The 13,604-nt window shown below is 43.1% G+C and overlaps 1 protein-coding gene across 5 annotated transcripts in view; it reads left to right on the forward strand.

Moving 5' to 3' along the window:
- Nucleotides 1-485: 485 nt before the first annotated feature.
- Nucleotides 486-13,604, forward strand: part of CDH7 (cadherin 7) — a 120,570-nt gene continuing 107,451 nt past the window's right edge. Inside the window, exons 1-2 of one of the 5 annotated variants that reach the window (XM_019463810.2) lie at nucleotides 486-876; nucleotides 13,511-13,604. The exon at nucleotides 13,511-13,604 is cut by the window's right edge and continues 313 nt beyond it. Coding sequence is in view for 1 of the 5 variants with exons in the window: in XM_019463812.2 (XP_019319357.1) it covers nucleotides 1,670-1,726 (57 nt within the window). In the remaining 4 variants the exon portion in view is untranslated. Of the gene's footprint in view, nucleotides 877-1,135; nucleotides 1,727-1,883; nucleotides 2,038-2,243; nucleotides 2,558-13,510 lie in introns of those variants that run through there. The other 4 variants (XM_019463807.2, XM_019463809.2, XM_019463808.2 and 1 more) reach the window with 4 other exon arrangements.

Below are 13,604 nucleotides of genomic sequence, written 5' to 3' on the forward strand. Positions count from 1 at the left end.
TGGTATTAGCCAGAATAATTAAGGATTTTAATACAAAAAAAAAAAAAAAAAAACATGTCAAAGGCCTCAAAGATGAAGCCAATGTTTAATGTCTGGGTACCTGGAAAATGATAATGCCCTTGACAGAGAAGAGACTACTGGGGAAATCCAGTATTCAGATAGGTCTGTTCTGAACATCCTGAGTTTGGGTGATGACACAGTTGAGTGGAAGTGAACTATGAAATGGCCACCCAAGCGGGCCTGGAGTTGGGGAGGTTTCGAGTGGGAGATCGAACTTTAAAAATGAAGCAATGTTTAGTAAACAGCAACGCTAGGCATCTGGAACTCAACAGGAGTTAAAAAAAAAAAAAATTGCTGGTGGAATTGTTAGCAAAGGACTGTTTTAAAGACTAAGAAGATGCAAGCTGAACGGGCAGGATGGACCGGATGGGGGAGAGCCAGTGTGCCTGAATGAACAGGAAAGCAGAGGGTGCTGACAAGGACAAGCCTTGCACCCACATTCGCTGTTAAGGATGGATAAGAGAAGCAGGGCACGTTCCCCTGACAGAATAGGAAAAACGAACGCACTGAGAAAGGATCTGTTCACCTCCCGAACCCTGACGACAGAACACCTAGCCGTCAGGTGAAATCAAGCACCTGAGCCGAGGAAAACAAAGCGGGCTCAACTCTCCTGGCTGCAGCGCGCTCTCCGCACAAGCCCGGATCCCCTTCCCCACCTCCCGAGGGTCCTTCCACCCCACCCCGCGCGTAAATCGCACCCCGCAGAAGTTCTGCGTTAGAGAACGCAGCGGGGAAGAACATTTTCTGCAAGGAAAGAAAGTAAAACTAGGGCAGTCCGAGGAGATTGAAAGGGCAACACTATCACGCAAGAAAACTGTAAGTTCTGATTACTTTCATGACTTTGCCTTCATGCCTCAGGAGCTCAATTGATCACGGCTTCCACGACAGGTTGGGGGTGGGAGGGGAGGGCGCTCGGGAAAAAAAAAAAAATCTCAAAACTCTCCTCCAGCTTCCGCGCTCTCAGATGCAAATACCTGGCGGAGAGATGGATGGGCCGCAGCCCCTCCTACTTTCCCCGCTCCCCTTGATTTCCCCGCGAAGGACTCCATCTGTACGGAGCCGTCAGGAGGGCGCTGGAGGAGGGGTGCGCGAGTGTGCGCGCGCGTGTGTGCGCGCGTGGCGGCGGAGCGGCTTCCTCTCCAACAGCCCTCACTGGGTCTCCAGGAGGTGCCCAAGTCTCAGTGGCTCCCCGGGCCGGGGTCGCCCGGCGCCGACCGCAGGCCTCCGCCGCCGACCACCCTCACCTCCTCGCCTCCCTCCTGCGCTGGCCCGGCGCCCTCTCGTCTTCTCTCGGGCGCTCGCCCTCTCGCCCTCTCTCCGGACGCGCGCTCCCGCTGGCTCCGGACCTGGCGTCTGAGCCGCTCGGGGAGAGGCGGCCGGCCCCTTGGAGCGGGCGGCGGCGGGCCGGGGGCGCCCGCGGCCCGGGCCGGGGCAGGGGCCCCGCGCCCCGCGCCCCGCGGAGAGGGCTGTGATTGGAGCAGGAGCCCGCGCCCGGCCGGCCGCAGCGGGTGCCGGGCGGGCGCCGCCAGTCCGCCCCGCGCGCCGAGCTGCGCGCACTGGGTCCCGAAGCGCACGCGGGCGCCCGGCCGCTGAGCGCGCGCCCTCTCGGATGCCAACAGCCGGGTCGCTGGCGCCGGACGCCGCCGGGAGGGCAGCGAGGCCCCAGGTGAGTGCGTCCGCCCGCGCGGGGCCGGGGAAGGCGCCGCCGGGCAGGAGCGCGCGCCCTCGCCGTGCGCCTCCGGGGGCCGGACTCGGCGGTGAGCGGCAGGCGGGCGGGGGGATCCGTGCGGAGTTTCCCTCGGCGTCCCCAAGTTTCCGCTGTGCGGCCGGGAGACGTGGCTCGGCGGGGCAGCACAGACGTGCGTACCGAGCCGCGGGCGCTCGGCCCCCCGAGAGCCCGAGCCGACCGCCGCCGGGGGCGGCGCGTGTTGGCGAGTTCGGGGCGAGAGCGGATCCGCGCACGCTCCCGATGAAGCGGTGAGGCCGGACTCTTGGACCGCCGTCCTCCAGGAGGGACGCGAGTGGGCCGCCGCTGACCTGGGGTGCAGGGGGGCGGAGGGGGGGCAGGACTCCGCGCTGGCGGGGCCGCCGGCTCCGCGGCGGTCTGAGACTGGAAGGGGGGTGTGCGCCGGCGTGCACGGGAGTCCTTGTAGCCGTCCACGCTGGACTCCTTTTACCTTTGGAGAAGGTGCCACTCGTCTAAGGGTGTTTTGCTCTTGCCTGTAATTAGTATTCTGCTGCGACGGTGCGTCTGCAGGGCTTGCCTCTGCTCGGCGCCCCCGCTTCCCCTCCGCCTGGCGGTACCTTAGGTTTGCGCTGGGAAAAGGGCACCCTGTTTCTCTGAATGCGCGGTGGACGTCTTCGTGGGTGCACCTGCTACGCGGCTAGTTGCCGGTATCCAACCTCCCTGCGTGGATTAATGAGAAGGGACCTTTGGTCTGTATTGGCTTCACGTTGTAGATCGTTAACCTTTTCGGATTTCATAGATATAGTTCAGGTGAGTAAAAGGTTGGCCGTGAGTTCACCCAGCCTTGGGCAGTTGAGAACTGTGAAGAAATCATCAAGGACTGGGTGTCTCAAGGCTTTGGAGATCTGCAGATTGAACCGTGAATATACTTATGTTGCAAGAAATATCTTCCTTTTATTAGATGAGTGAAGTGAAATATCTTTAAGTAGGAGGCATCCTTCCTAATTCCTGTAACCAGACAGGTGTTCAGCAGATCATTTTCCATACAGAAGTAGATAAACAGAACTTTATGACAAGCGTACATTTAAAAGATCAGGTTCAAGGCACAAAAGGACACATTTTAAAGGAGTTTAGGGGCGGTAACATCCCGTGTTTTAAAGGAAAGTTTGCATTGATTCACTGCCAGCAACATCTAAATAGTTTGTGTCTTTATAAAGACAAGTTGGTGGGCGGGGGGGGGGGGGGGAGAGCTAAGGAAAAAAAGTAATTACGTTAGGAGGCTTTCAGTAACTCACCAGGAATTACTTTTTTTTCCCCGAAGAACTAGTCAGACTTTATGTTTACCCAAGCTCTTGGCTCGTTACGGTATGTGACAGGAAAATACATCAAGAATCAGTTTCTTCATTTTTAGGGCTATTTGGAATAGTATGAATGAAAATGCAAAAGAATGGAGACCATGTAGCGAAACTGACAACTTTGTGGAAGTCTTGTTTATAGGTTAGTGTTTAATAAGGAGTGGAGTGGGAAAAGCAATTAGGTGGCCTTCAGTGTTAATAGTCTTATCTGGTAATGTCTGTGGACAGAAAAATAAAACAATAATCAGTAGTGCAGACCATCACCCTGCAAAAAGCTATTTCGGATTGCAGCTTTAATAAAAGGGCATTGTGTGCTTACAACGTGAGATATTATTGTAATTAAGGGCTGCAATAGGTCATTGGAATTGTGTGGACAATCAGCTGACAGGCTCACAACTCTCCTTCAGTCTACTTTTGATACAATAGCACAGAGCTTTTCCCTTTTTTATAAAAGGGAGATTGTAAAGCATCTGTATTACTGCAGTTTACCCTTGAATTGACTCTAGTTTTTAGTGTCCAATGAAAAAGACAGGGTGGGGAGCATACTGAGTTTTGGCTACTGTTCAGCCTTCCCTAGATGTAAAAAACCAACCCCACTGTGTCTCCTCAGGCATGATTTCTTTGCTGGTCTCCCTATCGTTCAGCACTGTAGTTAATTTGACGGCAAAGCTGTTTTAAACTTCTCTGCATAGAGTCAGATACTTTGTCACGTCTTTCAGAAATCTTTTATAAAGTAAAAGCCCATAGATTGTTTAGTGTTGTGAGTATTTATGCCTCAGTGATCTTAAGCTTCCTTGATTTCACAAGGTTTTGCATTTGTCGTGCTAGGGGTTTGTATCCTATCATGGTTCTCTCTCACACGCGCACACAAACATTTTTTTGCTTGGTTGGAAGGCTTCAGAGCCTTAGTTTAAAATGGGAGCTTCAGGAACTTCTAAAATAACTAACACGCATTAGCGTGTTGCAAAGGGATTGTGATGGGAGCTTTTCTCCTTGGCGTAAAGGAATCCGTTGCTTCCAAATGGGGGGATAAAGGGGAGCTGAGGACAAGGAAAAAGACATGTGATCAGAGTCCTGTGTGTGACCATCTCCTCAGCCTCTGACAAGCAGAGCACATTTAGCTGTAACCAGCAATACGCGAGTGCCTCCTCTGGGGATTTGCCGGTTTTGCAGAAAAGCTACCCCTGCAAACATTTTCCCCCTTGTTGTTCGCAAGACTCCTCCCTGACAGAATTATCAGTGCAAATGACTATGCAGACATCTGTCCATATATTCATCTCAGATTATACTCTAGATTTTCATTCTGGTAGAATTTCTTTTAGGTTGTTTTGCAAAATGTTTATTGAAACATGGTGCCTTTAAAAAAAAAAAGAAAAAAAACATGATGCCTTTTATTGAAGTCACATACATCATACCTGGCTCAGTGTAAATGCTAAGGTAAATTACACAGTAAAATTGAGATGGCTGGGATGTTGTAGAAGCATAAAGGAAAAACACTATAAGTATATTTTCACTGTTATAATTGTACATGCATACGTATGTTATGTATAACATATAAATAGCTCAGATGGACTGTGGGATGTCATTTTGTTTTCTTTTTAATTTGCATGGGCTTCTTCTAGTTAATTATAAACTCTTGCTCCTCTTTTCTTTTTCATTCCTTTTACCCGTGACAAGTTATTTGTGCTTCGTTGAAATCGACTCTGTAATCCACTTAGAGAAGTTTTCATTCCATGTCTGATAGCCAGATGCACGCTACAGGCTGTGTGATTCATTTCCAGGGCCCCTGCCTGAATATTTAGGCCAGTTAACGGTGGGAGGCTGTGGTCTGTGGTTGTAATGTTATCTGGCCCGGGGAGCTAATGGAGTTGATCACAGTTTCTTTACGTGAGAAGTCGCATATCATGGAGGGTCCCAGCCTCACTAATTAAAATGTAAAAAATTATACCTTTTAAGTTAAAAAAAAAAAAAAAAAAAAAGAAGAGGGCTGTTTCATCAGTGTTAGCATTACTGAAGCTAATCCTAAACTTTCAATGGTATATGGATAGAGAAGTTAAATGATAGTATGTTTTATAATAGAAGCTAAAGATGACACTATTAAATCTAAATAGTAAATGGCTATAGATAGGAGCAGACAGTCCTTTCAAAATATAGGATTTGTAGCAACAACCAAATAACCATACATATACATCCTTACATCTTAAGATATTGAGTTGGTAGCCTATTTCTACAACATTCAAAGAGCTATTGTTTAAACTTCAGTGGACATCTGTAGTGTCACAGTGTGGTAGGTATTCTTTGATCACCAGATTTGGAAAGGAGAGGAGATTTTAAAGTTGGATCTTCCTCAGTGTGCCTTTTGGGTAATATGGAAACGACAGTCCTAAATGGATCTGTTCCCCCTTATTCTCACTCTGCACTCATGACCCTTCTGGATAGAATAATCCTGCTTGGAGAATTCCAACTCATGGTCCTATAAAAATTGGAGTATGATTAAACTTACTTTTCTTGGCTTTTGAAGAATATAATCTATTCCAAAGAATATAATCTATTCCAAAGAATATAATCTATTCCAAAGAATATAATCTATTCCAAAGAATATAATCTATTCCAAAGATGATAAATTAGAAGGATCTTTAGTATCAGAATGAGAAATGTTTAACATTTTAAGTTTTCTGGTGTAACCAATGATGCCCAGTGCCATTAAGAACTTGTCGCGTGACCTTGGGCATTTCACTAGAATTCTGTAGATACCGTTTTTCTTAGGAAAAAAAAAAAAAAAAAAGAAGAGGCCACCTTAGGTTTTTCTAATGTCTGTTCCAGTTTTGTGGTTCCACCACTCAAGGAACCTTCAAACATCAGGAGGAACAGAGGGTTTAGGGACTTCTTTATTTATTTATTTTTTTCTTTTTGCAACATGAACCCTCAGGAGAGCCAAGCGATTACCTTCCTCAGCACTGAAGTAACATTCTCTCTGTCCCATAAACATTATCCTTGAAAGCTCTGCTTATATGTGGTGGTCGGAAAATGTGGCCACAGATCTTGAAATGCTCCTTGCCCTGGATTACTTTCTGTCTATTGTGGAATTATGACATCTGCCCATTCATGAACAGGAGATTAGACTATCTTTTCTTTCTTTTGTATTCCCTCAAATGTATTCAGTGGTTCTACTTTAAAAATAAATACAAGTAACAATGAACAAGTATTATCCTTTTTACCAAGCAGACTGCTCTAACTTTATGGACAGAGATAAGTCACAGTGAGGACCTCAGTGGGGACAGGTGGCTGCTGTCCTGGGGAAAGCAAGGGTAAAGGAAAGTCTTTTAAGAAGGCCTTGGGTGAATCAGGAGGCAGTCTTTTCGTTGAATTTAAATAATGCTATTAAATGCTCAAGGACTATTTTAAAAAGGCATATTTTTTTTGTCAGACAAAAAGGTACAAAAGAACAGATACATGGAAGGTTATTCTTAAGGCAATGGTAGTATTTTCATAGTGCCCTCTAACCACTGCTGTGAAATGGTATCATTTCCACTTTTGAGCATGTATATTGTTCTCTCTTCATAAGGATCCATTAAAAATATGTTGCTTGTCAGAATGTAGTTCCACTTTCAATCAGTCTGGGAAATGACAGTTTCTTCCCAAAAGGCCAACAGCAAGATTTAAAAAATTTTTGTTACTGTTGCAACTGTGATTTCTGGTACTGTTATGTTTTGTAGATTAGCGAGCAAAACATCTTAGGGAATATCAGTTAGAGTCGAGAGATGTTGGACAGTCATCCATTATGGATTTTTCGCATTCTCACTGATTATTTTCTGTCAAGTACAGGGAGTCCTCGAATGTTATTCTTACCACCGTTTTTCTAGAAAATGCAAGTAAGAATTTACTTTGGGGATATCACGATCCACATAATTGTGAACCGTACCTGTTTTTAAAGGAGAGGCACAAGTTGTTCGAATCTTCATTGACTTACCAGGAGATAAGAAATTATGTGTTCATGTGGTATATAGTCAGTACATTTCAAAATAGTTTCAGACCCGTGTGTGATGCAGCTCCAGACACAGAGAGCATGAGTGTCTGTCCCTTGCTTGTCATTTAGAGAAACTGTTGATAGTATTGAACTGAGCTAAGCCAGCGGTTACTTACATTGAGCTGCAAAGAGAATATTCCACCCTAACTTTGCCACAGAACCTGAAATACGAATATGTTCCCCTTTAACATAACTGATCATCCTCTTTCATAGCTCAAGTGATTTCTAGAAGGCATGTAGCGCTTGGAGAGAAGCAGTTTAGCATGTGTAAGTTAATTGGTAATCAGGCATGTGTTGAAAACTACTCTTGTGTTTGTATGTTAATGTGACTGGCTGAATAGGATCCATTTCATGCGATTTGTCCTGCTTTTAGCATGTTGCCTGTAATTTAGATGGAGCAGGTCCGGGCAGATTTATGCTTTTGCTGATTAGCACTTGGGATGCTGATGCATACAAAATATTGTTTTGTCGTTAAGGGATTTTTAGTCCTTGTGTTGAGGTATGAACCAAACATTGTTTTGAGCCTATGATAGTCACTTGCTCTGATTTTGAAAAGTGGTTTCCCCGAGATGTTAAGTAGAGCAGAAAATCCAAGAAAATTTTATACTAATGAATTTGTTTGGGTAAAATGATAGGAGCTATTAAGGTTAAGTGAATAATAAACCATCTACTTGGAAATAATTCTTTGCCACTTAGTTGAACAAAAATAATTGGAACCAAAAAGTAGCACGCTAAAAGTGGTGTCAGGTCAAATAAATGATGTTGACGCAGTAAATAACTACTTGACGGATCCTTACCACGGACTTTTTTTCTTTTCTTTTTTCCTTTTTGCTTCCATCCACTTAAAATTTCCTTTTGGAGGTTCTCTCTTCTGTTCTTTTGATTAAGGTGTGTTGTGTTGTGTTGATCCCACTATTATGATTTTCATGTGCTTTTAGTTTGGCAGAAAAAAAGAAGTTATATGTTAAAAAACACGAGTTTTTATCAGTTTTATTTTCTGATAGGGATTGCGTTCAGTGTGTAGATTGCTTTGGGTAGTACAGACATGTTAGCACTATTTGTCCTTCTAGTCCGTGGGCAGGGAATGTCTTTCCATTTCTTTGTCTCCTCTGGAGTTTCTTTCATCAGTGTTTCATAGTTTTCAGGAAACAGGCCTTTCGCCTCTTTGCCAAGTTAGGTTTTTTTCCTAGGATATTGGGTGGTTTTTGGTGCAGTTGTAAGTGGGCTTCATCCCTTACAAGTTTTAGCTTTAAAATGTCAAGAGGAAAACATTTTAAACCTTACTCAGATATGTGTGTGTGTGTGTGTGTGTGTGTAATCTAAAATTTAATGTATGTATATATATGTATATCTTAAATTTTAGATTATATATATTAGATATATATGCATACATTAAATTTTAAATTACCAGTCCGGTAGCAGCCACTACTGTCTTTCAAACATCTGGTTGGCTCCTATTCAGTTCTTTTCTCCTGAGGTAGAACCTGTTGTTTTTCTCCCCACAGCTATAATGCTACCCATTTGTAACTGTCTGGAAGTTGACATAGATCTGTAGAAGTTACCCAAAGTGTGTATATATCCCAACACATCGTTGTTCTGCACTGTCTTTCTTTCTGAGCCAACAATAGTGAACAGGTCAGCCCTCCAGACCTCCAGTGGGTCACCGCCCCAAGCTTTCCCACGTAGGACATAATGACACATAACACCGCTTGGATGCAGGGGTCTCTGCTTGTTTCTGAGGGGACTTTCCCTCTGTTAATGGGGACTGTTTCTGATGGGGAAACAGTGGGGACTGTTTCCCTCTGTTAATGGGGACTGTTCCCTTGTTTCTGATGGGACTTTCCCTCTGTTAATAGGAAATTCAGGAAGCGGAAAGAAGGGAAAAGACTGGAGGGATGGAGACCTAACTAGGCAGGGTGCAGGGTTTTGCTTTGGGGCACAGATTTGCGAGTCCGAATTTAACCCTTTGTGAGAAATGGCAACAATTGTGATTGGTTGTGTGCTCAAATTCATTTAAATGTAAAAAACAATGTTATTGGGGTGCCTCTCTAAGTGCGGACACTTGTGGGATGATAGGAAGCCTATTTGCAGTAGGGAATCTCAAGTTCATGCTTTGATGACTTCTCTTTGAAGACCACGAATAACGGAAGGTTTTTCATAATGCTTCAGAGCCTGTCATTTCCTTCATGATCTCTCAGGTCAGGTCAGGATTAGTTGGGTTGACCCTCTGTACTGGTCTTTACCTTGAAAACCAGATCTGGTCGTAAAGGAAGGCAAGGATTTGGGGAAGCCTCATGATGAAGGGTCATCTGCCCTGTGACTTTCCCCCTGCTGTTGTCAGTTGTTCATTCCAGGCAGAGTTATTAGTCACTGTCAACAGTGTTGATCAACAATGAATCTCCCCTACTCCAATCACAATCATTCACATGGGAGATTCTGACTATATGAGTGCATTTTACAGAGGGTATTGTAGAATCATTTATCTGCTTCATAAAAATGAGAATTTTATCCTCCAGTAATGTACACAAAATCCGTTAAAATATTCTTGTACGCTATTAAAGACCTTTAAAGAAAGGTAAATGAAATTTGGGTCAAGAGCCTTCAACTACTGCAGAAAAATATAATGGACTTTTTTTTTTCCAAAGTGATTTTGAGTCATAAACATGGAAGAGTTACCAAGGAATTTATATATTGACCTACATGGTTAATTTCCCATATTAAAAACATGAAGTTGATCGTAATGAAAAGAAAATTTGTAAATATGTTCTCAGCGTCAATTGAGTGTGTCTACTTCTGTTTCTAGATACTAGGGTGGGTCTTCCTGTTCACCAAGGTTTTTATTAATCCCTGCTTTTAAAACACTTGGTTTTAAATAGGAAAATACAGATCTCCGGTCTCTTTCACAAATATTAACCCAGTGACTATAAAGTAACCCATGGTGTGTTTTATAACTCACTGCTTTTGTATGTTCTGGCTCGTTTGGTAACTTCACAGTCTTGGGTGGAAGAGAAAAGGTCTTCAAGAGGCAAGAAGAGTAATTTAAACATCTCATGTTAAAATTCCTGCTAAATTTCATAAATGTAAAAAAATGCTTTTATATTCCTATGACTTTCTTATATCATTCTGCCCTTTCATTAACAATGCGTGCTTTTTCACAGCTTAAAAAAGGCCAGCAAAACCAATTCTATATAATTGTCAAAAGCAGAGAAGTTACATCTGTTAAAAAAAAAAAAAAAGACTTTATAATTTAGTTCATCTTCCTCATTTTGCAAATGTGGAAAATGAAATCCCAGAGGGATCTAAGGTCATATAGCAAATGGTGGAGGTTTTAGGGCAAAGACCCCAGTGATCCTGTTTCTGGTCCAGATTATATTTCTTTTTCTTATTAGTGAACATTTTGAGTGAACTCAAATCTCTCCAATTCTGATACCAGTCTTTGACGTATAAAAATCACAGAGGACATGCCTTTAGGAAAGAAAGTACTGCATTCTTTTTTTAAAAGTATTTTGGTGCCATTGTCCATATTCATCTAGATTTTTGGGTTCATGATCCATATAGTTCTCTGGCGGTGACTGGAACTATCGAGAGTGTTTTCATTCAGTGTTAAGAGTTGTCTAAAACATCTTCCTATAAAGAACATTAACATGAAAACTAACATTACTTCACAAACTAACTTTAACATAACCAGTATCAAACTAAAAAATATCATCACAATAATAGATAATAACCCAACAGCTTTTTTTTTTTTTTAAGGCTGTTAGTTGCATCAGGGATCATCCTTAGTTTTTCATGATTTGCTTATTTAATCCTATGAAGTAGATGCAGTTGTTATCTGTTTTGTAAGTTAGAGGCTTACAGCTTCCTCTCTGGAACGCATGTTAGAATTGAAATAATGTGTCCAAGGCTGCATAGCTAAGACAGGGCCGACTCGGAATTCGAATCCTTCTCTGGTGTAGGTGCCCACACTTTTTCTGAGTGTATAATTTTAATAACTCCCCAAATACTGGATTCCATTTGCCACTCAGGTTCTTAGAAGTTGGATGTATTTAGGGGCGCCTGGGTGGCTCATTTGGTTGGGCATCCGACTTCAGCTCAAGTTGTGATCTCAGGGCTTGTGAGTTCAAGCCCCGTGTCGGGCTCTGTGCTGACAGCTCAGGGCCTGGAGCCTGCTTCGGATTCTGTGTCTCCCCCTCTCTCTGCCCCTCCCCAACTCATGCTCTGTCTCTGTGTCTCCCTCTCTGAAGAATAAATAAAACAGTAAAAAATTTTAAAAATAAAGTTGAATGCATTTCACCGTGTAACAGTGTTCTCAAGTTCACTTGAACCATAAAGTGGCCTTAATAATATAACTTAACTATGTTACCTTAAAAAAAATTGTCTTCAGGACCAAAGTATTTATCTCCTTGTTTTTCTGAGAAAACACATTCTCTCTTGAGGAAGTAGAGCAGCGAAACTGGAATATTCTTTGGCCCCAGGTCTCCTAAGCTCGACAGTCCTGTGACCACACTCTAACCATCCCCCTCCGCCCCGGAACAGGGTTTTTTGCCACTGGCATGAAGGGAACCACATGACCTTGGCCCTCCCCACGATGACAGCCATTCCCACAAAAGCCACTCAGTATGAGTTCCTGGCTCATCGTAGACTAGTCCATACTAGTTTCTGTTTCCCAGCAAAGAAAGAAACACCTATGTGCCTTCTTTAACTACAGATAACCTGTGTCTCAGGTGGGTTAGCTCAGACCTCCCTGCAGTGAACTTTCCGCCTGATGGGTGAGTGTGGTGGCTACATGGGAATACAAAGATACGACCCCACATTACTTCTTGTTTATAATTCTAAGTCTTAGAACAACTAACCCTTCCAGAGTGATTTCTAAATGGACCTTTTTGATGCTGAGATGACCGATCTGGATTTTAGGAGAAGGTGTTCATTGCCCAGGTTATGGTGAATATGCTCCGATAATAATTGGCCTATTCTGGTAGTTCTCCACATATGTCAGCCGTATGTTGGATTATTCTGCAGTGCCCTCTGGGATTTCAAAAGTTGATAAACATAGTTTTAACACGAATGTGTTCATTAGAACAGAGATCAAAGTGCAACCTGTTTTTACAGGTGGGTGGACTATTTTAATGTATTTAATACATTTAATGCATTTCATTTTTCTTCTACAAGATAAGACATTTTCCATAAGCAGACTTTACTGTCAGAAATCATCTAATGAGTTACAGACACTCTTGTTACAGGAGAGACAGGTAGAAAGATGGAAAAGCTTATAAGGTAAAGACAGTGTATTTTCTACTTTGATTGGGAACTATCTTTTGGCTTCATGTTCCTAAAACTGTATTTTACCTCCTCTCCCTCAAAAAAAAAAAAAAGAAAAAAGGCAAATATTAGCCTTCACCTTCATTATCCTATTGATTTATTTATAGGTAGTCGAATGAATTTACAAACCAAAGTGCAGCATAGTGATTTAAGCATTTTGCCAGAAATCCTCATTCCTCTGTGTTTTGGGGTATGTTTGGAAGTTTCTCTTGTAACTGACCTTGTATCTCTTGCATCATCAAGAATTCTGCATCCGACACAAGTGGACTTTAGAAGAAAAGTTATTTTATTCCCATGCTGCTGCTGACGCCTTCTGGGTGCACGCTTGCTGTGAGTGGGGCTCACAAAGACAGCTGAGTCTTCAGACCCCTCTAATCTCTTCGTAATCTGTAAATATTTAGGCGAGAAGGCCCTACTGTGTGCACAAGCCCTGCTCTAGGATGTTCGATAAATATTCGTGGGGTAGCAAATAACGGCCATCCTATGGCATAACGTACCAGGCCACACAGCCGACGTGACAATAGGTTTGAAGGGTGGAAAATGGAAACCACTGAGCTTTTCAGCTGATCACAATCAAATCAGAACACATCAAAACAGCTGGTGTTCTGTGACTCAGAATCAATCAACCGGTTTTGAATCACCTCATACCTCTTTATTTCTCTTTACAGTTTCACAGAAGAGATTTAAGCCAGCATATGTCCTTCCCATTTGGTTAAATCCCTGCTTTGAGCAGCTTGGCTTTCATATTCTAATACCAGCGAATGAAACTGACTGTAACATAAAAGAAAAAAAAATAGTGATAAAGGCTGGCATTAAGATGATTTCTTTAACCGACGTTGCTCCATTTGTATTAAGTAAACCGGGTAATCCTGCATGAGCAGTCTTGGTGTGGTTTAGAAATATGGCACCAGTCGTTGTACGTCTTGAAGTTCATCATCAATATTTTAATGATTATCCAACTCCCGGTATCTGGGGGAAGATCAACAGAAAGTTAGCAAATGAGAGTTAAAAGTTATGATGTATTCTGGTTTCTGACACTGGCTCTTCCTTTTGTTCTGCCAGGTACCTATTACACCATTCTTTGGCGAAGGTTATTCAGCAGTGGTGACCCCTTACAATCGAACACTCTACAAATTATTATCTCTGGACTCCCAGC

This window comes from Panthera pardus, unplaced genomic scaffold (genome assembly GCF_024362965.1).
Source record: "Panthera pardus isolate Hobbes unplaced genomic scaffold, ASM2436296v1 HiC_scaffold_15, whole genome shotgun sequence".
Lineage (NCBI taxonomy): Eukaryota > Metazoa > Chordata > Mammalia > Carnivora > Felidae > Panthera > Panthera pardus.